The 25,233-nt window shown below is 46.4% G+C and overlaps 1 protein-coding gene across 6 annotated transcripts in view; it reads left to right on the top strand.

Moving 5' to 3' along the window:
• The window catches only part of LOC118402033 (histone-lysine N-methyltransferase 2C-like), a 131,426-nt gene that overhangs the window by 75,137 nt on the left and 31,056 nt on the right, over positions 1-25,233 (top strand). For 4 of the 6 annotated variants that reach the window (XM_052476891.1, XM_035799857.2, XM_052476892.1 and 1 more), the window contains exons 12-35: positions 5,204-5,290; positions 5,570-6,348; positions 8,118-8,252; positions 9,776-9,892; positions 10,371-10,475; positions 10,612-10,716; positions 11,146-11,327; positions 11,646-11,810; positions 15,623-15,729; positions 15,844-15,918; positions 16,297-16,509; positions 17,055-17,177; positions 17,623-17,748; positions 17,970-18,100; positions 19,697-19,910; positions 20,050-20,142; positions 20,402-20,449; positions 21,398-21,544; positions 21,692-21,724; positions 21,867-21,983; positions 22,228-22,378; positions 24,033-24,280; positions 24,445-24,518; positions 24,929-25,162. In XM_052476891.1, the coding sequence (XP_052332851.1) occupies positions 5,204-5,290; positions 5,570-6,348; positions 8,118-8,252; positions 9,776-9,892; positions 10,371-10,475; positions 10,612-10,716; positions 11,146-11,327; positions 11,646-11,810; positions 15,623-15,729; positions 15,844-15,918; positions 16,297-16,509; positions 17,055-17,177; positions 17,623-17,748; positions 17,970-18,100; positions 19,697-19,910; positions 20,050-20,142; positions 20,402-20,449; positions 21,398-21,544; positions 21,692-21,724; positions 21,867-21,983; positions 22,228-22,378; positions 24,033-24,280; positions 24,445-24,518; positions 24,929-25,162 (3,809 nt within the window). The remainder of the gene's footprint in view (positions 1-5,203; positions 5,291-5,569; positions 6,349-8,117; positions 8,253-9,775; positions 9,893-10,370; positions 10,476-10,611; positions 10,717-11,145; positions 11,328-11,645; positions 11,811-15,622; positions 15,730-15,843; positions 15,919-16,296; positions 16,510-17,054; positions 17,178-17,622; positions 17,749-17,969; positions 18,101-19,696; positions 19,911-20,049; positions 20,143-20,401; positions 20,450-21,397; positions 21,545-21,691; positions 21,725-21,866; positions 21,984-22,227; positions 22,379-24,032; positions 24,281-24,444; positions 24,519-24,928; positions 25,163-25,233) is intronic. The other 2 variants (XM_052476893.1, XM_052476894.1) reach the window with 2 other exon arrangements.

Genomic DNA, 25,233 nt, shown 5'->3' with positions numbered 1-25,233 from the left:
TGCTGGAGGAGGAATAATGGTCTGGGGATGTTCTTCATGGTTCGGGCTAGGCTACTTAGTTCCAGTGAAGGGAAATCTTAATGCTACAACATACAATTACCATTCTGTGCTTCCAACTTTGTGGCAACAGTTTGGGGAAGGCCCTTTCCTGTTTTAGCTTGAGAATGCCCCCGTGCGCAAAGCGAGGTCCATACAGAAATGGTTTTGTCGACATCGGTGTGGAGGAACTTGACTGGCTTGCACAGAGCCCTTACCTCAACCCCATAGAACACCTTTGGGATGAATTGCAAAAATATGATAAATGGCTCATTTGAGAGAAGACATCCTCCCGAGTTATGACATCGGCTAGTATTGAAATCTGACATGTATTATAGACGTTTTCATGATCTAAAAGTCGTATTCCTATTAACAGTGAAGCGAGAGCAACTTTATCACAGTGCTAGGAAGAGCAGCTGCTGCCTAATAAATACACATATGTCATACCGGAAGGATTTCTGCCTGCATGAACGCCAATAACTCCAATACACGTGAACACATGAAATGATCCAGGGAATCGATAGAACATCACTCCGAGATTTATAAAAACCATGTAACATTCAAAACTGGTGAACTTTTCCCTTTAATATTAACTCCTACAGTATTAAGAAGTTCCTGCACTAAAGTTATACACTGGGGCGCCAGGGTGGCCTAGTGGTTAGAGCGTTGGACTAGTAACCGGAAGGTTGCAAGTTCAAACCCCCGAGCTGACAAGGTACAAATCTGTCGTTCTACCCACTGTTCCTAGGCCGTCATTGAAAATAAGAATTTGTTCTTAACTTACTTGCCTAGTTTAAATAAAGGTAACATAAACACCACATTTTGACTCGGGAACAGGAGTGGATAAATACACTACCGCTAAAAAGTTTGGGATCACTTAGATATGTCCTTGTTTTTGAAAGGAAAGCACAAAAAAAATTCCATTAAAATAACTTCAAATTGATCAGAAATACGGTGTAGACATTGTTAATGTTGTAAATGACTGGAAATGGCTGATTTAAAATAAATAAATGGAATTTCTACATAGGCGTACAGAGGCCCATTATCAGCAACCATCACTCCTGTGTTCCAATGGCATGTTGTGTTAGCTAATTCAAGTTTATAATTTTAAAAGGCTAATTGATCATTAGAAAATCCTTTTGCAATTATGTCACAGCTGAAAACTGTTGCGCTGATTTAAAGAAGCAATACAACGGGCCTTCTTTAGACTAGTTGAGTATCTTGAGCATCAGCATTTGTGGGTTCGATTACAGGCTCAAAGTGCCAGAAACAAAGGCTTTCTTCTGAAACTCGTCAGTCTATTTTTGTTATGAGAAATGAAGGCTATTCCATGCAAGAAAGTGCCGAGAAACTGAAGATCTCATAAAACGCTGTGTACTACTCCTTCACAGAACAGCTCAAACTGTCTCTAACCAGAGTAGAAAGAGGAGTGGGAGGCCCCGGTGCACATCTGAGCAAGAGGACAAGTACATTAGAGTGTCTAGTTTGACAAACATACCCCTCACAAGTCCTCAAATGGCAGCTCATTAAATGGTACCCTCAATACACCAGTCTCAACATCAAGAGTGAAGAGGCAATTTTTGGGATGCTGGCCTTCTAGGTAGTGTTCCTCTGTCCAGTGTCTGTATTCTTTTGACCATTTTAGTCTTTTATTTTTATTTGCCAGTCTGAGATATGGCTTTTTCTTTGCAGCATTAACTGACATGTTGTCCACCTAATCAAAGGATCAGAGAATGAATCAAGTATAGCATTGAAGTCCACAAGCGAATGGAAGAAGTGAGCGGAGGAGAGCGCATGGATGTGAGAAGGAATACATCGTGGCTGTGTGTTTACGCGTGATCAGAGGTGTATTCATTTTGCTGATTCTGTTGAAAAATATTTTTTAAACATCCATTTATTTATTGTGTCGCTGTCTGTCACCTCAAATTTGTCTCTCGACCTGTGTGCACCTACGCTGACCGCCACTGATTTCAAGCACATAAAATGCATCCAACCTGATATGACATTTTATCAGAAACATGTTGGGTCATTTTCACAGCTTTCTATTTCCTTTCAACCAGAGGAAATGTTACACCAAAAAATGTTTCCAGTTTATAATTTCTTTGTTATTGCATTTTCTCTCCGGTCCCTAAATGTCTTTGCTCTGCAAAAGAAGCAGAGATGGCAGAACTCAGATTTTCACTTTGTCGGGTGGTTGCGGATGGGTTATTTAGCAATTGTGGCTGGTGTGGGGGAACAAACAGCTGACCCGCGCACCACTATCACGTACTAATCTACAGCTTTCTTGGTCCATAAACTTGCAGGAAGATTCTTAAGTAGCTACATTTTAGCAAATTTATTGAAAATGAAATAAAGATGACATTTTCCCCCACAAATCTACACCCTATACCCCATAATTTAGCTGATACAGCTAGCTAGCAACACCACAGGTGAATAGGCTAGTTATTGTAATCTTTGCTAACAGGTCACATAGCTATCTACTTGGCAAGCTAGCTAGCTAACTTATTGCATGCATGTCCGGGCTCATCGACACAAGCTTTATAATTAGTGAATTAAACAAAACTAATATTTGCAACAGGAGTTTGATTTTGGTCACTGTTTTACTGTCCTCTGCAATGTGCAGTGGTCGTGGGTCAGGCGGTGAGTGGCGGCGAGCATAGCAACAGTTTTACTATGTGGAGGGACTACCACCGTCACTTGCCCAGACAGAGATCAATTAACCAAATATAGATGGGGATACAGTGAAACAAAATTACATGAATTGATTATCAGACAAGTCACAGGCTTTTAGTGCCAAAATGCAAAACATTTTGGGACTATATCAACAATGGATTAATTTAACAAATACCAAAAGATAGTTTTGGATGAAATTTTCCGATAAGCTACTTAACATGCTATCAAAATGTGCTAATCAGTTCTGCTCAAACTAGACTAAATATGATCATGAGCACTCACCTCAATTTAGCTAACATTTTCCCAGCCTAAGAAAAATTGTAGCCAAATAGCCAAATGGAGATTCAGTGAAAATAATGCTTTTCTTAGACTCAGAGCAGCGTGATGGCGTTGTCCCAATCCAAATGGTGCTGAAATGATCAAGTTTCCAACACATGGCTATTGCTTTAAATTGATTATAAAGATTGGATATGACTTTGGCAGTTTTATTAAACAACAATTTGAAACATGCCTTCAATTGCATTATCCTAATTTATTCCAATATGTTCTTTGTTCAGTTGATCATAACTCGGCCTGAGGTTGAGTTTTCCAGTCTCCTCGCTTTTCTAAGACAAGGGCTGTTTCCTCGTCTACGCTGCTGCCAGCCTCTGAAGCCTTGTTCTCAACACCAGTTTAAATCAATATGCTGTTTTCTAGAAATCAGGATTTTTTTCCCGGGTTCGTGCTCATTACATTTCTGTGTCGGACCAGGCTTGGGCTCAGGCTTAAGCTCACCGGGGTTGGGAAAGACCGGGCTAGAATTTTCGGGCCTGGCGACAACTCTTGCTCAGAGCCCTGATATGTAGCAGTTTGTCATGGTTATTCCTAGCCCTTCCCCAGCCAGCAAAAATGCTCACATGGCCAACGTTTGGACAATAGTAACAACATGGGAAGTTGGGAAAAGTGTTTGTAGTTCATTGTGCCAAGTTTCCATCATGAATTCTCAGGATAGATGTGAGGAGCTACTGGAGAATGTTCAAGAATGCAATGACAAATAATTTTATTGCAACACAGTCCATAGAATACTAAGTTGCTTGATTGGGACAAAATTGCTTGCATGGTGTGTGTGCACCACAAGGTCTGTTCTCCACAGTTGACTTGAAGTGTGCGGTAGCTCACCTGAAGTGTTTAATAGCCTGTAGCTCAGGACCATTAACCTCCGCTAATATTGACTTAATAAAGTCTTCCTGCCCAGTGTTGGCCTAGATCGATGTCTTTGCCATGAGAAAATGTGGTATTTTTATGTGACAGATTCATTATTTAGTCATGGATTATTTGGTTACTTTGTGGCAATGGAGGCTGCTGATGGGAGGACGGCTCATATTGATGGCTGGAATGGAGTCAATGGAATGGTATCAATCACATGGAAACCACGTTTGATGTGTTTAATACCATTCCATTGACTCCATTCCAGCCATCATTATGTACCGTCCTCCCCTCAGTAGCCTCCACTGCTTTGTGGGGCACTTGGCTGGAAATATGCAAGTCTCAGTGGTTCGGTTTAGTGTGTGAGCGAGGGACAGCCACTGTAATCAAAGGCTGCTAGCTAGGTTTGGATTTACAAATCAAAAGCTATGCCACTTTGGCTGTTGGGACTTAGGGTGTGATTTGAAATAATGCACAGTTAAAACTGACTCATTCCATGCCTCCCGAGTGGTGCAGCGGTCTAAGACACTTCATCGCAGTGCTTGAGGCGCCACTTCGGACCCGGATTTGATCCCAGGCTGTGTTACAACCGGCCGTTACCGGGAGTCCCATAGGGCGGCACACAATTGGCCCGGGTTTTGCCGGGGGGGGGGACTACACTTGGCCCATCGCGCTCTAGCGACTCTTTGTGTGTTGCAGGCCGAGCACCTACAAGCTGAGTCATCAGTCATCCATGAAACAGTTTTTCCTCCGTCACATTTGTGTGTCTGGCTTCCGGGTTAAGCTGGTGGGTGTTAAGAATCGGGGTTTGGCGGGTAATGTTTCGGAGGACGCAAGACTCAACGTCAACGTTCGCCTTTCCCGAACATGTTGGGGAGTTGCAGCAATGAGACAAGATAGTAATTGGATTGAAATTGGATATCACGAAGTTGGCAGGAAAAGAGGGTTTAATACAAAATGTTTAATAAACTGACTCATTTCACTGCCAATAAGCCTGCTGGGCATCATAATATTTCCACCTGTATTGGCCCCCTCTAATATTTATTTATTTATTTCACTCTCACCTCTCTCTCTTTCACCTCTCTCGCGCCTCTCTCTCGCTCTGACTTTGCTCTTTCTCTCTCTGTCACCTACTTTTTCATTTTCATTCCATTAATGTTTAATTATGTCCATATCCTGAGATGAAAATGATGACTTTAATCTTTCCCAGATAATCGGTAGTTATGTAACAGGCTGCGTCTGGCCATATGAACAGTCGATGATGGCGGCACGGCAGCTTGGTTCCTCTCATTCCCTTCTTCTCTCCTAGGTGTGTCGGTGGAAGCTGCTGCTGTTGAGGGGGTGGAGCAAGAGACTGAGGTGTCTGTCAACAAGGACCGGAGCCAATTACATACAGGTAGGTCTCACCACCACCTTAATCCATTACTATAGCCAAATATTAGCTTTACTTTCAATGTATAGTTCTTCCTGTACTTCTATTTCCACTTCCTCACAATAATTGGTAGTCATTTTTGAATAGGCCCTATACCAGCTTAGTTTAGGCAACTTCTGTTGCTTGACATATTGGTGTAAAATTAGCCTGTGTTGTGCATCCATTCTGGTTTATCATTGATTGGTTTCCATGATTACATTATATTGATGTGTCCTGTGTTGTGATCTCTGTTTACTTTCTCAGAAATGCAACCAGCAGCAGAGACCCTGATCACTTCAAAAGAGAGTCCTGAGTCTCCCAGGTTGAACAAGCAGGAGCCTGAGCAGCCCATACATCTGCCAACCCAGACTCTAGCAGAGCCAGAGCAGCCACAGGATATGACAACAGGAATGACTAAGTCAGCAAACACAGAACCCTCTTCTGAAAAGAGGGTGGTCAAACCCAGACCCAGCACAGAGGACATTAAGGCCTTGATCCCACTCACCACCACCACCACCACCACCACCACCACCACCACCAAAGAACCTAGTACTGCATCCGTAACCATCAAGGAAGAACCCATGGAGGCCTCAGCCTCTGAGCCTTCAGAAGTGGAACAGGTTGAAGGTCCTTCAGGTCTGGAGACTGCAGCGAAGGAGGCTTGGAGGGAGAAACAAATGTCTGGGATTCTGACTGATGGGGTTTCGACGGTGGCCGGCGCCTCGGAAGAGATGGACACCACACCTGAGACTGAGAGCAAGCCTAACCTCTCCCACCTCAGCCCCCCCATCAATGATAAGCCCTACAAGACATCTATGGAAAGACTGGCAGAGATGGCTGCCTCCCCTACCCACTCCTCCCCTAGGAACAGGGGTCCCTCTCCCAGGCAGCCTCCCCAACCCCACCACCCCCACCCTACCCTGGGGGAAACCGGCAGCAGCTTCTCCTCCACCACCCTCATACCACTCACCCCTAAGATTGGCATGGGCAAGCCAGCCATCTCCAAGAGGAAATTCTCCCCAGGCAGACCCAGGGTGAAGCAGGTAAGACATTGGTAGTGCTGGGTGGCTGGCGGGTGTGTTATTCTTAGTATTTCAAGGGTAATCATGCGTTATCCCAAAGCTACAGAATCTCTTTTAGAATCTCTTATTTGCTTATTTATTTAATTATGTATTACTTATTTATGTATTACATAGGTCTGTATTTATTATATTTTCAAAAAGCATGTATAATCCCGGGTTGAAAACCGTAGAGTAATTGTGTTATGCCATTGATCCTCTGTTTGGTCATTGTGTGGGTGAGTGTACGTATCTGATGATGAGAGGTGGAGAAGCATTCTGAATGCTCTGCCCCAGAGTGGTGACTTGACTCAGTGGTTTGCAATAGGAACAAAACAAGTGTTGCTGCTGCAGAGAACACTTAACCCGGAGAACTTGCCAGTGGTGGCAGTTGAGAACCATTGTGTCTGTTGTATCATCAGCAGAGTTCAAGGCCGTTCTCACCCTTTCCCCTCAGTTTTCACTTGGTCTGTTGGACTCTATAAGTCACACTGTGCAGAATGAGAATGCTTATAGAGTTGTATTCCTTAGGCCATATGCAAACACCCTCATCAAGACCGTTCACACACTTTACCCCACCCCCTCTACATAATCTACCATACTTTCTCTCACTTTGTCTACACACAGACACACGCACTGCCCCACAGCCCTATAGGAACACACTGCCAACATACATACACAGTATTAGCACACTACTTTTTATAGATCCATATAGCCTAATATGCAAGACTGCAGTATAACATCAAGAATTCAATTGCACCTGTCCTAGACTAATGTGCCCTCTCCATGGAAATCCTAGTACATGTCTTGTGCATTCTCCCTTGAATACCTTTCATTAGGGTTTTGTTAAGCACATTCCACTTTCATCAAGCCGCTAGTCAGGGACACTGTATGCTGGTTGGGACAAATCTTATGTGCTTAGTACTGGGATATTAATCACACCCATGGCTATGATATATTATGGATGATTCTGAGACTGAGGAGAGTTAAGCTTTGAAACACTGTGTTTTTCTCTCCAGATATATCCTATTTCTTAAATAAACGGTGGGTGTAGACTTAGACTAATTTGTTAGTTCAGGCCTGGAGGATATCTGATGTGGAAATTTGAATACAGTGCAATCTTGTGTACATTCAGATTTAGTGTCTTCAAGTCTAGCATGCTTCTGTCTCGAGGCATGCTCTGTCAGTTGTGCTGCCTGATGTAACCAGGCGTTGTTTTGTCAAAAAGCCAGTGGTATGAGTGAGGCAGTGACACGGAGTTGTCATGGCGAGAGGATGCTGAGGTCTCTTCCTCCTCCTCCTGCTGCTGTTACACGGTGCCGTTACCTTGGCGAATGCTGCTGTGCTGTGTGAACTCAAGGTTGCTGTGCCGACTAACACAATTCTGCTTAACCCATGTAAATGCTGTCTGAATATCTACCTCCAAACATGCCTCAACTTATATGCATGAGAGATCTCTAGGCATGGCTTCAATATATAAAGCATCATGTGCATCATATCATCCTGGTTTTACACCCCAAATCAGAACAGAATCATTAACTCTGCTTTTACTTGGGGTGTGTTGAATTGTCCCAGCAAGCTTCTTCAGCCACTAGCCATTTTTAAACTCACTGCATCTTTAACATCACTGTCTCTTATGTTTACACCATCGCTGGCTTGGTTTTTAAGTTGCTGCATTTTGTCGCCCTCCTCCTTCCTTCCTTCCCTCTCCCACTCTCTCACCCCCAACCCAACCCCCCCTACCTTTACCTTAGGGCGCATGGCATGGGAGCCCCCATAGCAGTGTGAGCTCTCCCTCCTGGTCCCCAGACCAGCCAGAGGGGTGGGACGTCTCAAATACCAGGCAGCTCTCCTCCGGCTGCGGTAGCCCCGGGTGGAGCATCCGAGTGGTAAAGAACCATGGCTCTCTCTCTCTGGAGACCACCAGAACCACCACAGGGCCATGCCACGGCAGCGTCCTATTTACCACTTAGGCTTTGTGAAGTGCACTGGCAGAGTGATGATTGATGTCACTATCTTAATGATGAACTTTCATCATTAATCATCCATCATTCACCTATCATTCACCTATCAATGCTTCACCAGAGGAGAAGAGTGGTGAATTCACAGTGAGAGGCTAATTGGGGAATGGTGGATGTGAGCCTATAGTAGCTTAATACAACTCCCCCTTAATGGCAGAATACCTCACTTTTATCTGCCAGAGACAATCCCTTTCTAGGCTTTGTACCTGTAACGTTAACCCAAAGCATGGTGCTATAGCTTGGCCTACGTTTGCAGCCCAAGGCAGAAGGTTTAATCTGCGTTTGTTTCTTAGTTTGTTTGTTGTTTTGTTTGATTCATACATTTGTGGGTAAGTTTGGGACAGGGTGGAGATGGGGATTTTATTAAGTGGGCTGTGTGGGCCTGCCCAAGTGGATACTGTAATATGTCGCCATGGTGACATTAGCGTCACAAGCTCTAGCTCTAAGTGAGGTGGTAATTGCTGGGTCTTAGCAGGGGTCCAGGGCAGGTTAAATGGCACCATACTGTGTGTCAATCAGGACGTCAGATGGCTGGGGGGCTGGGAGGGACTGGTCTGGAGCTAAATGGGGGATCGTGGGAGAGGTTTGGGTGGTGGGGGAGATTCATGGAAAGTAGACCACAGTTTGACAGTCGGGATTAGGTCCAACCAGCCACCAGCACCGGAAATGTGTTGACAGCATAATGGAGCTCAAATGGCCAGAATAACATTAGAGGCCCTCTGTCGACAGCCTGGACAGAGAGCCTGGACTCTTTTGTGTTCGAAAGGCTGCCTCGCAGAATGTTGCAGCAGAGAGAGAGGCCTAAGAAAGATCAGAACGTCAACAGGGCTTATTTGATGAAATGGGTTTTGTGTTGTCACCACTGGACAGACTATGTATGCTCTGAACGGTTCTAGAATGTAGAGTAGTCCTAGTTGAATACATTTTCTTCTCTTCTTTTCTTCCAATTCTAATATTTTTTTAGGTTTGGACTTTTGCAAAACAAACCATTTCTTATCTGTGCGTAGGCTTTGCTTGCACTAGCAACGTTCTACTACCTACCATCCAAGCAAACAACACTGGAGGGGAAATGTCATTACCTCTGTGGAAGTAGACCGAGCTGTTCTTCCTGTTTTACAGTCTTATCTCACTAGATGCCAGCAGCCTCACAGCTCCACAGTGGGCTGCAGGAGAGGTTCTCTATGGCAGACCTTTTAATTAAGCTGACTTCATCGCTCAGGTCTAGCAAGCCAGGACGCACGCGCGTGTTTCTGTGTGAGACCGAGCGCGACCTGTGCAATTGTGTGCGTTTCTCTCGGTGTGCTGTGTGTGAGTATGTGTGTGTGTGTGTGTGTTAGTTTAGAAGGAGCACTAAGGTGTGTGTGTGTGTGTGTGTTTCTCTCTGTCTGCAGGGTCGAGGGTCAGGCTTCCCTGGGAGGAGGCGACCCAGAGGGGCGGGGCTGTCTGGCAGAGGAGGGCGGGGCCGAGCGAGGGGGAAGAACGGCGCCAGTCCCACAGTCAACCCGGGGGTAGGCTATGTCACCAACACCAACCAACCTGATCACTTTAGTTGACACTAATCCATTACAATGAATTAGTAGTCAAAGCACTGTTTTATTTACCCCTTATCCATTAGTGTCCTAGGTTCCCTGGTGTGTATTGTAAACACACCAGATTATGTTCTAGCTGTAAAGACTGCAACATAAAAACACAATCCTCCCAGTGGGCATGTTACTCAATAGCAAAGGGTATTGACACAGCATTAGTGTCGCAGTCTAATGCTAATCAATAGCGATATCTTGGCATTGTCTTGTGATGCTGTCATCTTCACGTGCTGTGAGACAATCACATGTTAGGACATGCCCTATAATTAAGCCCTATGGAGATGTAGGCTATACCCCTGTATTATTGGTAAGAAATCAGAGGATAATTTTTCTCATACAGGGACACAATCCTCCTCAATCCATACTGACTGTGAATGTGTGCATCATGCTTCATAACATGCAGGTGACCTCCATGGAATCACCATACCAGGTAAAGGAAGAAGAGGAGAATGCCATGCACAACACTGTGGTCATATTCTCCAGCAACGACAGTTTCACATTGAAACAGGTGGGCATGTGTATTCGTACACAATTTATACATTCACTGTACCTTTAACAATTATTCAATTATTCCCTCTTACCCTAGTACAGTGGAACTTTGAATCTCTATTACTGTATGTAAACTCCATTTGTTTCCCTCTCAGGACATGTGTGTGGTGTGTGGGAGTTTTGGTCTGGGTGCTGAGGGTCGTCTCCTGGCCTGTGCCCAGTGTGGGCAGTGCTACCACCCATTCTGTGTTGGCATCAAGGTAAGGCCCCCGTCCCTTACAGTGGCAGAGCCACTCTGAGGTCTTCATGAAGATTGATACTACATAAGAACAGGAAACATGGGAACTCCAGTTATGATTGGGCTCAGGGTTAATTGTCTACTGATTTAAAATCCTTTGAATTGTGTAGCCAAGATTTTAACCTGGATATGATTGATTCAGTGTGTGTGTCAACTGGATTAAACGGACCATGTTAACTCTGTAATCAGATGTTTGGCTCAAGTTGCTTCTATCCATCTATCTTAATGCTGCCAATTACTGCAAACAACACTCTTTAGTGTAGCTCAACTGGACAGCGATATATCAATGTCCATTACTATAGGACTGTTTTACTGAGACAAGCGCACGCAATGTGGACTTTTGCCAATATCCTCACACAACCCATCTGATCCTGTCCTCTCCTCATCCCAGATCACCAAGGTGGTGTTGAATAAAGGCTGGCGCTGTCTGGAGTGTACGGTGTGTGAAGCGTGCGGCCAGGCCACCGACCCGGGCCGTCTGCTGCTGTGTGACGACTGTGACATCAGCTACCACACCTACTGCCTGGACCCTCCGCTGCAGAACGTTCCCAAGGACAGCTGGAAGTGCAAATGGTGTGAAGCTGCCTGCTGCCTCATCTGTGCACCCCCTCAACCTCTTCCTATTATTATAACATGGCTGTGTCCCAAATGGCCCCCTATTCTCTATATAGTATAACATCAATATTCGTAGATGTAAGTGAAAAGTCAAAGTACCAGTAACAAAACTTGATTATTTGCCGTCCCCTCACACAGAAAAACCTTTCCTTTTCCTCCATGAATGATTGAGTTGTTATTTCTCAATGCCCTGTACTTAGTGTACAACCACCTGAATGTACTACTCACCTCTTCACTGACACCTGTCCTCACTCCCTCTCCTGTGCCCTCCTGCAGGTGTGTGTCCTGTACCCAGTGTGGTGCCACCTCGCCAGGCCGGAGGTGTGAGTGGCAGAATAATTACACCCAGTGCGCCCCCTGTGCCAGCCTGGCAACGTGCCCCTTCTGTCTCCAGGACTACAGCGAGGGCGAGATTGTGGTGCAGTGCCGCCAATGCGACAGGTGGGCCCCCTGCTCCTCCCCAACCAGCCAAATGTCTTTATTATTATATTATTATAATATTATTTACATGTTAACCACCATTTCATGTGAAGTGCAGTCTGTCACATCAGAGACTTACAGCCCCTTTATGGTACCCTTCAACCCAACCCCCTTCTAGCCCTGCCCCTTTATGGCACCCTTAACCCCAACCCCTTCCTCCCCTGCCTCTTTATGGTTCCCTTAACCCCCTTCTCCTCCTGCCCCTTTATGGTACCCTTAACCCCCTTCTCCTCCTGCTTCTTTATGGTACCCTTAACCCCCTTCTCCTCCTGCCCCTTTATGGTTCCCTTAACCCCCTTCCCCTCCTGCCCCTTTATAGTACCCTTAACCCCCTTCTCCTCTTGCCCCTTTATGGTACCCTTAACCCCCTTCTCCTCCTGCCCCTTTATGGTACCCTTAACCCCAACCCCTTCCTCCCCTGCCCCATTATGGTTCCCTTAACCCCAACCCCCTTCGTCCCCTGCCCCTTTATGGTACCCTTAACCCCCTTCTCCTCCTGCCCCTTTATGGTACCCTTAACCCCCTCTCCTCCTGCCCCTTTATAGTACCCTTAACCCCCTTCTCCTCCTGCCCCTTTATGGTACTCTTAACCCCAACCCGCTTCTCCTCCTGCCCCTTCATGGTACCCTTAACCCCCTTCTCCTCCTGCCCCTTTATGGTACCCTTAACCCCAACCCCTTCCTCCCCTGCCCCTTTATGGTACCCTTAACCCCCTTCTCCTCCTGCCCCTTCATGGTACCCTTAACCCCCTTCTCCTCCTGCCCCTTTATGGTACCCTTAAACCCTTTCTCCTCCTGCCCCTTTATGGTACCCTTAACCCCCTTCTCCTCCTGCCCCTTTATGGTACCCTTAACCCCCTTCTCCTCCTGCTTCTTTATGGTACCCTGAACCCCACCCCCCTTCCTCCCCTGCCCCTTTATGGTACCCTTAACCCCCTTCTCCTCCTGCCCCTATATGGTACCCTTAAACCCAACCCCTTACGCCCCTAACCCTTTATGGTACCCTTAACCCCCTTCTCCTCCGGCCCCTTTATGGTTCCCTTAACCCCCTTCTACTCCTGCCCCTTTATGGTACCCTTAACCCCCTTCTCCTCCTGCCCCTTTATGGTACCCTTAACCCCACCCCCTTCCTCCCCTGCCTCTTTATGGTACCCTTAACCCCCTTCTCCTCCTGCCCCTTTATGGTTCCCTTAACCCCCTTCTCCTCCGGCCCCTTTATGGTTCCCTTAACCCCCTTCTACTCCTGCCCCTTTATGGTACCCTTAACCCCCTTCTCCTCCTGCCCCTTTATGGTACCCTTAACCCCACCCCCCTTCCTCCCCTGCCTCTTTATGGTACCCTTAACCCCCTTCTCCTCCTGCCCCTTTATGGTTCCCTTAACCCCCTTCTCCTCCTGCCCCTTTATAGTACCCTTAACCCCAACCCCCTTCTTACCCTGCCCCTTTATGGTACCCTTAATATCAACCCTCTTCCTCCCCTGCCCCTTTATGGTACCCTTAAACCCAACCCCCTTCCTCCCCTGCCCCTTTATGGTACCCTTAACCCTCTTCTCCTCCTGCCCTTTCATGGTATCCTTAACCCCCTTCTCCTCCTTCTTCTTTATGGTTCCCTTTACCTCCTTCTCCTCCTGCCCCTTTATGGTTCCCTTAACCCCCTTCTCCTCCTGCCCCTTTATGGTACCCTTAACCCCAACCCCTTCCTCCCCTGCCCCTTTATGGTACCCTTAACCCCCTTCTCCTCCTGCCCCTTCATGGTACCCTTAACCCCCTTCTCCTCCTGCCACTTTATGGTAGTCTTAACCCCCTTCTCTTCATGCCCCTTTATGGTACCATTAATCCCAACCCCCTTCTCGGCCTGGCCCCTTTATGGTACCCTTAACCCCAACCCCATTCGGCCCCTGCCCCTTCATGGTACCCTTAACCCCCTTCTCCTCCTGCTTCTTTATGGTCGCCTTAACCCCACCCCCCTTCCTCCCCTGCCCCTTTATGGTACCCTTAACCCCCTTCTCCTCCTGCCCCTTTATGGTACCCTTAACCCCAACCCCCTTCCACCCCTGCCCCTTTATGGAACCCTTAACCCCCATCTCCTCCTGCCCATTTATGGTACCCTTAACCCCCTACTCCTCCTGCCCCTTTATGGTACCCTTAACCCCAACCCCCTTCCTCCCCTGCCCCTTTATGGTACCCTTAACCCCAACCCCCTTCTCCTCCTGCACCTTTATGGTACCCTTAACCCCAACCCCCTTCGTCCCCTGCCCCTGTATGGTACCCTTAACCCCCATCTCCTCCTGCCCCTTCATGGTACCCTTAACCCCAACCCCCTTCTTACCCTGCCCCTTTATGGTACCCTTAATATCAACCCTCTTCCTCCCCTGCCCCTTTATGGTACCCTTAAACCCAACCCCCTTCCTCCCCTGCCCCTTTATGGTACCCTTAACCCTCTTCTCCTCCTGCCCCTTTATGGTACCCTTAACCCCAACCCCCTTCCACCCCTGCCCCTTTATGGAACCCTTAACCCCCTTCTCCTCCTGCCCCTTTATGGTACCCTTAACCCCCTTCTCCCCCTACCCCTTTATGGTTCCCTTAACCCCTTTCTCCTCCTGCCCTTAATATCAACCCCCTTCTCCTCCTGCCCCTTTATGGTACCCTTAACACCAACCCCCTCCCTCCCCTGCCCGTTTATGGTTCCCTTAACCCCCTTCTCCTCCTGCCCCTTTATAGTACCCTTAACCCCCTTCTCCTCCTGCCCCTTTATGGTACCCTTAACCCCAACCCCCTCTCTTCCTGCCCCTTTATGGTACCCTAACCCCCAACCCCCTTCGTCCCCTGCCCCTTTATGGTACCTTTAACCCCCTTCTCCTCCTGCCCCTTTATGGTACCTTTAACCCCCTTCTCCTCCTGCACCTTTATGGTTCCCTTAACCCCCACCCCCTTCCTTCCCTGCCCCTTTATGGTACCCTTAATATCAACCCCCTTCCGCCCCTGCCCATTTATGGTACCCTTAAACCCAACCCCCTTCTACCCCTGCCCCTTTATGATACCCTTAACACCCTTCTCCTCCTGCCCCTTCATGGTACCCTTAACCCCCTTCTCCTCCTTCTTCTTTATGGTTCCCTTTACCTCCTTCTCCTCCTGCCCCTTTATGGTTCCCTTAACCCCCTTCTCCTCCTGCCCCTTTATGTTACCCTTAACCCCAACCCCCTTCCTTCCCTGCCCCTTTATGGTACCTTTAACCCCCTTCTCCTCCTGCCCTTTATGGTACCCTTAACCCCAACCCCCTTCCTCCCCTGCCCGTTTATGGTTCCCTTAACCCCCTTCTCCTCCTGCCACTTTATGGTAGTCTTAACCCCCTTCTCTTCATGCCCCTTCATGGTACCCTTAACCCCTTCTCCTCCTGCCCCTTTATGGTACCCTTAACCCCAACCCTCTTCTCCTCCTGCCACTTTATAGTACCCTTAAACCCCTTCTTCTCCTGCCCCTTTATGGTACCATTAACCCCAACCCCCTTCTCTTCCTGCCTCTTTATGGTACCCTTAATGGTACCCTTAACCCCCTTCTCCTCCTGCCCCTTTATAGTACCCTTAACCCCAACCCCCTTCTTACCTTGCCCCTTTATGGTACCCTTAATATCAACCCCCTTCTCCTCCTGCCCCTTTATGGTACCATTAACCCCAACCCCCTTCTCCTCCTGCCCCTTTATGGTACCCTTAACCCCAACCCCGTTGTCCCTCTGTCGTAACCCCAACCTCTTCTCCCTCTTCTTCCTCTCCCATAGATGGATCCATGGTTCCTGCCAGGGTCTCCATTCAGAAGAGGATGTGGAGAAAGCAGCAGACAGCAGCTTTGACTGCACCATGTGCCGTGTCCACAAGACCTCCAAGGGTAAGGACTTCTAGCTACAGTATAGCCTTCTGAAACCTTGCTACACTATCTGAGCCTTGCAGGCTGCAGCCAATTAATCATTGGCTTTTGTGTCCCTCTTCACTGCATCAACAGCACTAGTGTCCAAGGCCAGAGACTCCATTGAGCCGGCAGCTATGACGCAAGTTGTCACAAAGGCTAAAGAAATGGGTAAGAAGAACATACTTTTGTGTTTCTAGATATTTCTTCTAGATATTTCTTGTCGATTGAGAGAAATCTTCATCACAGAGTGGCTTTTTAACTCTTCAACTTAAAGGAAAACACCACCCAAAAAGTGCATGGTTGACATAGACCCAACATATTTTGCTTGTCAGCAATCAAGTTTTCAAGATCTGTAACATTCAATATACAGAAATCATCCCTGTATGATGCAAACACAGCATCATATGATGCAAAGGCTACATATCTTGAAAACAACTTTCAATCAACTTGGACAATCCAGTACATTCATTCATTCCAGTTCATCTAGGGCCATCATACATTACCATAACCGTGTTGTGGGTGTGTGTGTGTGCTTGTGCCTTTCAGACTTGGCGAGGACGTACACTCAGGACGGTGTGTGTCTGACGGAGTCGGGCCGGTGTCAGCTCCAGAGCCTGTCGGCCCCTGCGTCGCGGCGTAGGAAACCCAAGCCCAAGCTGAAGCTGAAGATCATCAACCAGAATAGTGTGGCAGTGCTGCAGGCCCCCCTGGACCTGCTGTCAGAACACTCCCGGGACGAGGACATGGAGGACCACAGAGGTGCCTGACTTTATAGATTTTTTTTCACAATAGTTGAATGGATCTTACCCCCAGCTCAGTATACAGAAAAAACAAAACAATAAATAAGGCCCCTTTTACAAAACATATGCAGTTTAGGCATTGTCATTGATTGTCTTGAGAATGTAACCAGAGGGGCCTGACTTTAAATACAACAAGCTTGTCAGAAAACACTATGGACCAGTTTCCTGTACACACATTAACACTAGTCCTGGATTAAGAAGCACCTTTCCTCTGAAATGGCAGTAGTCCTTCACATTCTCAAATTCACATGACTCTTGACAGCAGACGAATAGGTGGTGGGTTAGAGTTGGGGGTGCACTTAATTATAAGGTAAATTCCCCAAATGGAAAATTCCAGAAGTTCAATTAGGTTAATCTCTTGAAGATGACTGGAGTTGAAATTGAATTGACCCTGGGTGCTGTTGCTTGGGGGCAGGAGGGGGTCTGTTTGTCCAGTCTGCAGACTGCTGGGTACTTCCCCTTGTCTGTCTGCTCATCACCTCTCACTCATTCACTCACTCGCAGAGACGGACCTCTCTCTGGACTGCGAGGGGAAGTCTGACTCGAGCCCGGAGCGAGAACCAGCAGAAGACAAGTCCAAGGGGGCCGACGACAGCAAGAAGAGGAAGAGGAAGCCGTACCGGCCGGGTAGGGCACCTGATTGGAGGAGACAGCTCCTCTGGAGCGTGAAATGGTGCAGTACGTGCCGCACAGCTAGCCAAGCTCAGGGATGACAAGACAAGGCCTTGGAAGCAAAGAAAGAAAGAGGGCTCATTCCAGGGGTTATAAATGGTGTTTTCTGTAGTCTGGATTAAAGATGTTTCCTTATCTAGTGAAAAGCATTGATCCGTGCTTTATTAAACCACCAAGAAGAAGACCTACATGTTCGTTTTCCTCCCAACACCAATTTCCAAATTGAACCGAGATCAGTAGCATTCTAATAAAAGTTCCCTATGACAATTTGGATATTTTACTTGCTCAGAACCAGCAATCTTATCTCCCCCAATTTGTTTATAAGCTTTTCACTGAACAGTTGGAGAATATGGAGTGATTGTTAGTTGTGTTGGTTCATTGTTGAACATCTTTTTCTCAGGCATCGGTGGCTTCATGGTGCGCCAGCGGAGCCGTCCAGGTCAGGGCCCAGGCAAGGCCAAACGATCCCTGAGCAGGAAGGATTCCTCTGGCTCTGTTTCTGAACCCCCCACAGGGAAGGAGGAGGGTCAGTTTTCGTACAACTCATCTACCCAAGTCCAATGCATCTTCAACTGCTTTTGCCTGAATATCCTATTTCTACCTCTGTTGTACAAATAGAAAAATGACTCCTGTTTTAATCATTGGTGCTCATGATTTTAGTTTTCTTGTAGAATACATAAACCTAATAAACAGATTCTATATTTTTAAGGACAAGATTCTGATCCAAATGTTCTGCCCCTACTGCAGGCTGGGGAGAGGTGCTGCCTGACACCCCTTTGGAACAGACTCCCCCTGGGTTGGAGGCCCCAGAGAAGATTAAGAAACGCTATAGGAAGAAGAAAACCAAGCTAGAGGAGGCCTTTCCCACCTACCTGCAGGTCAGTCCCACATCTACATTATGACTCCGACATTTGTCTCAGGGTTTATGTGATTTGGAAGATGTCTTGTTGTTTTTAGAACTGAGGGAATATGTGCAGCCATGATTTCCTTTCATAATTATAACGTTACAATCAGGCAACACAGCAATTTGGTAGGCAAAGTGTTTGGAGTAGAGGTTGTCTTGCTGCAAAAAACATCTTAGGATCCTCCATATGCAGATAAATAATTGTCTGAATAAGCTGCCAATACAAATGGCAACCATTTTCTGTATTTAAAAATCGAGGCAACCATTCATAGATGCAGTAGCACCCTGACAGCATGGAACGTCATGTTGCATTTACATAAAAAGTAGTTATCTCACCCAATGGGAGGCCTGAGAATACAGATAATACTCGGCATACTGCCTGGCAACAACTTAAAGATGGACCATTGGGGACGGCAGCCCCGTCTTTGTGCTTTCTTAAAGTAGGAGAGAATGCCTACAGGCGTTACCCTGAGTGGGTAGCTTTACATCCTCTACTACTCTTCCTCTCCAAATGACCTCGGTTTGGGTTGGGAATCGATGCATTACGTTTACATAAATGTTTTGTTATTTAGCAGTCTTATTCCAAGCGACTTACAATTAGTGCATTCGTCTTAAGATAGCTAGGTGAGACAACATATCACAAACGTATCAAGAACATTTTCCCTCAAGTATTCATCGGCAAAGTCAGTGCTAGTAGGAAAGGTTAGTGCCATTTGTTTGGGAGTGGGGGTGGTTGGGGAGTGGGGGTGGTTTGGGGAGTGGGGGTGGTTGGGGAGTGGGGGTGGTTGGGGAGTGGGGGTGGTTTGGGGAGTGGGGGTGGTTGGGGAGGGAAGGTGGTTGGGGAGGGAAGGTGGTTGGGGAGGGAAGCTGTTGGGGACGCCGTGAGTTCCTCTCTCTCTCTCTCTTCTCTCTCTCTCTCTATTTATCTCTCTCTCTCTCTATTTATCTCTCTCTCTCTCTATTTATCTCTCTCCCTCACTCTCTATTTATCTCTCTCCCTCCCTTCCTCTCTCGTCTCAAACCCTGAGCTCTATGTCACCTTGTGTTGGCCCAAAACAGATGAGATGTGAGGAGGTGCATTAAGCCATGGGCATCTGTCACTGCTGGTCTGTACTCCACAGCAGGAGGGCCAGGCCCAGAGACCAAGTAAAACCTAAAGGGCCCCGACACCCAAAATGATTTAAATGGTTAACTAGGCTTTTAATGTCCCAGCACAGTGGTTTGGCTCAGCAGTCATGTGTCCATCCGCTGGAGAGATAAGACATTGCTGATGGGGAGATAGCTACGTGGATCCATCTACACTGGTAGAGAGAGAGAGAGTCCACTGACACGACTATTGGCAAAAGCAGCAAAAGTGTTTGCCTCAATGCGTCTCCTTGTCAACTTTGTTCTGCATAGCATATAAAAAAAGAAGAAATACAAACAGGATTTGGATCATGTTTCTGTGCCTCTTGATAAAAGGTGGGTGCCTCTTGATGCCTCTTGATAAAAGGTGGGAGATATCAAAGGTTGTCAGTTATCTTGAAGTATGGTGTGTCTATGGAGAATTGACCCATGCTTTGTTGTCTAGGAGGCGTTCTTCGGTAAGGACCTGCTGGATAAGAGCAAGCAGAGCAGGCAACAGGCGGTGGAGTCTGGCCTAATGGAGGAGGGCCAAGCAAGGGCCGGAGCCGGGCCCCAGAGGGACAGGAAGCAACCCACCACCAGCTTCCTGGACCCCTCCTCGTACCCCCTCCTCAGTGTGACCTCGGGCACGTCCAGACCCACCAGACCACCAGGACCTCGTATGTACTACACAGATACACATAGAGACACAGACACTCACACACACACACACACACATGCTCGCACGCTCACACACACACGCACTCTTTTCCATTGATCCATGCTGAGGTTCCTGACTGTCTGTCTTCTCATCCACAGAGCCCTCTGAAGAACCTCTAGTGGATCTGTCGGAGGTTCTCAATACGGATGCAGATCTCCTGGGAATGCTGGGGAAACAGACAGGTGACTCTGGTATGTCACTGATCTCTGAGGCTGTCATCGTGGGAGGAGTTTACTGCTAGCCTGAGATGTCTTGCTGTCTGTCTTTTCAAAATGTCACTTTCTCTTGTCACATACTTTTCGTAATCATTTTGGACATCTTGTGGTTTGTTTGATCTTTATTTGACGTTGTTTTAGGTGTGTTTTGTGCGTTTTTGTTTGGTTTCAGTTTGGTTTCCTTGCTCTGTCTCCACTCTGTTTTATTCACTCATCTTGGGTTCTGTTTCTGTAGGTCTTGATTTTTTCCATTTCCAGGTTGACACCTCACCTCCTCCTTTTGGTAAGGGCTCCATGGCATTAGTAGCAATAGTACATTCGCATTCATTTACCGTTTCTGTGGCAAGCTTTTTAATTAGGCTGACTTCATCGCTCGATTCTAGGAAGTTGGGACGTGTGTGTGTGAGTGTATGCGTCCGCACATTGGGGTGTGAGAGTGCTTCTTTGGGCTCATCTTTACATGCATGCTCTCATGTCAACAATAGCCTCTCACATATAAAAGGTGTCCCCATCCTTTGTTTGGTTTTTGGTTCAGTTTGCGACATTCAAGGCAAACTGACTTTAGAAACGTGAGAGTGATTCAGATTCTCACTGAAACAATCGGTCAAGGACTGGCTCTCTATTCAAACTCAGAAAATGAACAATTTAGAGGCAAACGATTTAGAGAGAATGAGAGGCCTTGGTGAGTGGCCTTCAATATAGTGATGACACCGAAGGTCTCAGTCTCTCTCGTCCCTGCTCTGTGATTGGTGGAGAATGGCTTAGCAACTCCACTGAGGCCAATATGCTTCCTTTGTTCTTTCTCAGTAAATACTTAAGATTCCCTCAGTATTTATTTGATTAGTTTGCAGCAGTCGTCCTGATGTTGATTGATAGATGGATGGATGGTTGTAATGTGTTTTGAGAGGGATAGCCTTCATGAGTAATCCTGCTAAGCTAGCACCGTTATCATCTTAATTTAATTTCCACACAATGCAGATATTCCCCTTATTTTATTCAAATGAGATTCAATGTTTATCAGCTGGACAAAGTTCTAATTAAAATTGCTGAAGGATACATGTTTTAATCTACATTATATGGAGAATAAACACAGAATCACAGATTGATTGCAGTATTCTTTGAAGTCCATCTACCTTGCATAGTTGTTAGTGTGTATCTTTGCTAACACGTGTGTTATTCAATGTGTGTTTTGTATGTGTCTGTGTGTGTACATATGTGTGTGTTTCCTCAGCTGGTCTGGACATTGGACCCCTGACAGACAGCTCCCCAGCGCAGTCTCAGTCCGGCCGGAGGCCACTCCGTACGCTCCCAGATGAACATCTGGACGGGATCCTCAGTCCAGAGCTGGAGATGGCTGACGGTCTGGAGATGGCTGACGGTCAGTAAGGGGCCTGGTGGTCAACACCAGGTCTTGTGCTGACATCTGTTTTTCAGAACCCACATAGACACTTCACTTCTTGGTATAGCTCTGATCACTGAGTATCCATTTACTGAGGTAAATAATCTAATTTTCTTCTGGTTTTAGAATCGATTCTCAGCAAACTCTACAAAATACCAGGTTGGTTATTAGTAACCACTATTTTTGTAATCACTCTGTCCGTTCCTCTCCTTCAGAGAACCAGGGTTAAACATAACCGAACGTTAGTATTATCTGTCTCTATCCATTTTAACTGTGTTGTCTCTGTTGGTGCCCCCCATAGAGCTGGAGGGGAAGGACGTGGAGGACCTGTTCACTGCCGTCCTGAGCCCCAGCCATCCACCACAGCTGCCTCACCCCCACGGCCCACCTGGAGCCAGCCTGACACACCCACATGCAGGTATGATACCTATATTGATCCTGTGGCAGTTACTGGCAGTCTTTCGCTCTTATCTGAATATTTTATCAGACCTATGTGACCAGCTGGGTCTTCAGTGTACCACAAAACAGCCCACTGAGATAAAGCCTAGGCATTAGCTCTGGCAGCCAATGCAAGTATTCAGGTCTCAGGTGAGGTTGCTTGTCACGTGAGCATGGTTTGCCCAAAGTAATGCAAAGATATAATAATTTGTTTTTCCACACAGGGAATGCCACGTTTCCACGGATGCCAATGATAAACGGGCTGATGGGACCTAACCAACGATTCCCTCTGAATCCGACCCATCCCGGAGCAGAATCATGTATCCCAGATAACTTCTCCCCCCTCCACCGCATGTCTTTCACTGACAATCCAAGGTGCTAACTGCTAAACTTACCTTGCCCTGGAAAGCACTCTCTCTATCCACATAATGATCTGACAAACTGTAATGAATGCAATGTCATACATGCCGGATTAGTATTTGAAGGTATCTGCCTAACATTTACATTTTAGTCATTTAGCAGACGCTCTTATCCAGAGCAACTTACAGTTAGTGCATTCATCTTAAGATAGATAGATAGGTGGGGCAACCACATATCTCAGTCATAGTAAGTACACAGTATGTAGCATAACTACACGATTCAAACACCTCAAATTGCAAGCATTGCTAGTGACTCAGTTACTGGAGGAAGCGTGTGCTCTACCAAACAATGAAAATGATAACTACATGTTTTTTTGTACAGTACCAGTCAAAGTGTGGACACACCTACTCATTCAAGGGTTTTTCATTATTTGTACTATTTTTTACATTGTAGAATAATAGTGAAGACATCAAAACCATGAAATAACACATATGGACCCATGTAGTAAACAAAAAAGTGTTAAACAAATCAAAAATAGATTTTATATTCTTCACCCATTGCCCCGATGACAGCTACTGTATGCACACTCTTGGCATTCCTTCACTCTGCGGTCCAACTCATCACAAACCATCTCAATTGGGTTGAGGTCGGGTGATTGTGGAGGCCAGGTCATCTGATGGAGCACTCCATCACTCTCCTTATTGGTCAAATAGCCCTCACACAGCCTGGAGGTGTGTTTTGGGTAATTGTCCTGTTGAAAAACAAATGATAGTCCCAACAAGCACCAACCTGATGGGATGGCATATCGCTGCAGAATGCTGTGGTAGCCATGCTGGTTTAGTGTGCCTTGAATTCTAAATAAATCACAGACCGTTTCAGTTCCTCCATGCTTTACGTTGGGAACCACACATGCAGAGACTATCCGTTCATCCACACCACGACACGCTGGATGGAATCAAAAATCGCAAATTTGGGCTCATCAGACCAAAGGACAGATTTCCATTGCTAATGTCCATTGCTTGTGTTTCTTGGCCCAAGCAAGTCTCTTCTTCTTATTGGTGTCCTTTAGTAGTGGTTTCTTTGCAGCAATCGACCATGATGGTCTGATTCATGCAGTCTCCTCTGAACAGTTGATGTTGAGATGTGTCTGTTACTTGAACTCTGTGAAGCATTTATTTGGGGTTTCAAAGTTCTTGAAATTTTCCGCATTGACTGACCTTCATGTCTTAGTTATTATGGACTGTCGTTTCTCTTTGCTTATTTGAGCTGTTCTTGCCATAATATGGACTTTTACCAAATAGGGCTATCTTCTGTATACCCCCTCAAACGCATTAAGAAGAAAGATATTCCACAAATTCACTTTTAACAAGGTACACCTGTTAATTGAAATTCATTCCGGGTGGCTACCTCATGAAACTAGTTGAGAGAACGCCAAGAGTGTGCAAAGCTATCTTCTAGGCAAAGGGTGCCTACTTTGAAGAATCTCAAATATATTTAGTGGAACACTGTTTTGGTTACTTACATGATTCCATATGTACTATTTAATAGTTGTGATGTCTTCACAATTATTCTACAATATAAAGAAAAACCCTTGAATGATTTGGTGTGTCCAAACTTTTGACTGGTCCTGTATATTTCTCAAATTCATATTCTTGTGTCCTTCCTATAGGGACAGGAAGTTTAATCAGATGGCCAGAGAGGCAGTGGGTTCGTGGCAGGGGGCTCCTGGCCCTGTCCACAGTGGACCAGGCCCCACCCCTCTTCCTGGTGCTGAGGGGGGCGAGGCGGAGGCCATGTCCAATGCCCAGAGGAGCACACTGAAGTGGGAGAAGGAGGAGACTCTGGGGGAACTAGCCACTGTGGCCCCTGTCCTCTACACCAATGTTAACTTCCCCAGCCTCAAGGATGAGTTCCCAGGTGTGTGTGTGTGTGTCACAGTCACATCTTTGTGCATATCCAGCCATTACCATGACTTAATTTACAATTGAAGATGGTATGAGAATTGAAGGTGATATCAGATGTCCTTCTTGAGCTGCAAGCATGTTTTTGGTCTAATATTTAAAAGAATATTGTCACTTTAGACTGGTCTACAAGAGTCAAACAGATTGCAAAGCTGTGGAGGAAAGCAAGTTCGCAAGACAGGGCCCCGTATGTGGTAAGATGCCTTTAATTCTGCTTAGATTACATTGTCCCCAGTAGACATCCATTGGAAATGTGAGAATCCCAAATAATTTAGTCTGATCTGGTATTTTTTTATGAGTCAGACTAAAAGTATTAAATCATTTTTTGAAAATGCCAGTGCTATTTCAAATCCAGCCGTTCACAGATGACCCTATTAACAGAAGAACCACAGTTCTCAGCGTTAACCTCACACAGAACCTGTAATTACGTTCAGGAGAAGTCATTTTATCTGGCAGAAGCCATGTTTTAAGGACATGCACTTGATAAAAAAAATCTACTGAATAAAACAAACTAGTCTCCTACGGTTTCCATGGCACCAACTGAAATTATTTATTCTGTTTGTGTCTGCACGCGTGTGTGTCTGCGACTGATTTTGCTCTGCAGCAAAAAGCGAGGGACAACAGGGCTGCTCTGCGCATCAACAAGGTTCAGATGTCCAACGAGAGTCTGAAGAGGCAGCAGTCGCAGCAGATGCCGCTGTCCCAGCTGCCCCCGGCCTCACTGCAGCCTCCCGACGAGGTGTTTGACCCCAACATACCGCTAGACACAGACTTGCTCTTTAAGGACCCTTTGAAACCCAAAGAGTCAGAGCATGAGCAAGAGTGGAAGTTTAGACAGGTAAGGTTGTATTCAGAGAGGTGAGGTAATAGTGTGTGCAGGCAGGTTAGTATGCTAGTGTGTGTGAGAAG

The sequence above is a fragment of the Oncorhynchus keta genome, chromosome 23 (assembly GCF_023373465.1).
Source record: "Oncorhynchus keta strain PuntledgeMale-10-30-2019 chromosome 23, Oket_V2, whole genome shotgun sequence".
In the NCBI taxonomy this organism is placed as follows: Eukaryota; Metazoa; Chordata; class Actinopteri; order Salmoniformes; family Salmonidae; genus Oncorhynchus; species Oncorhynchus keta.
The sequence above is the reverse complement of the archived record's forward strand: the minus strand, read 5'-3'. Positions and strand labels throughout refer to the sequence as shown.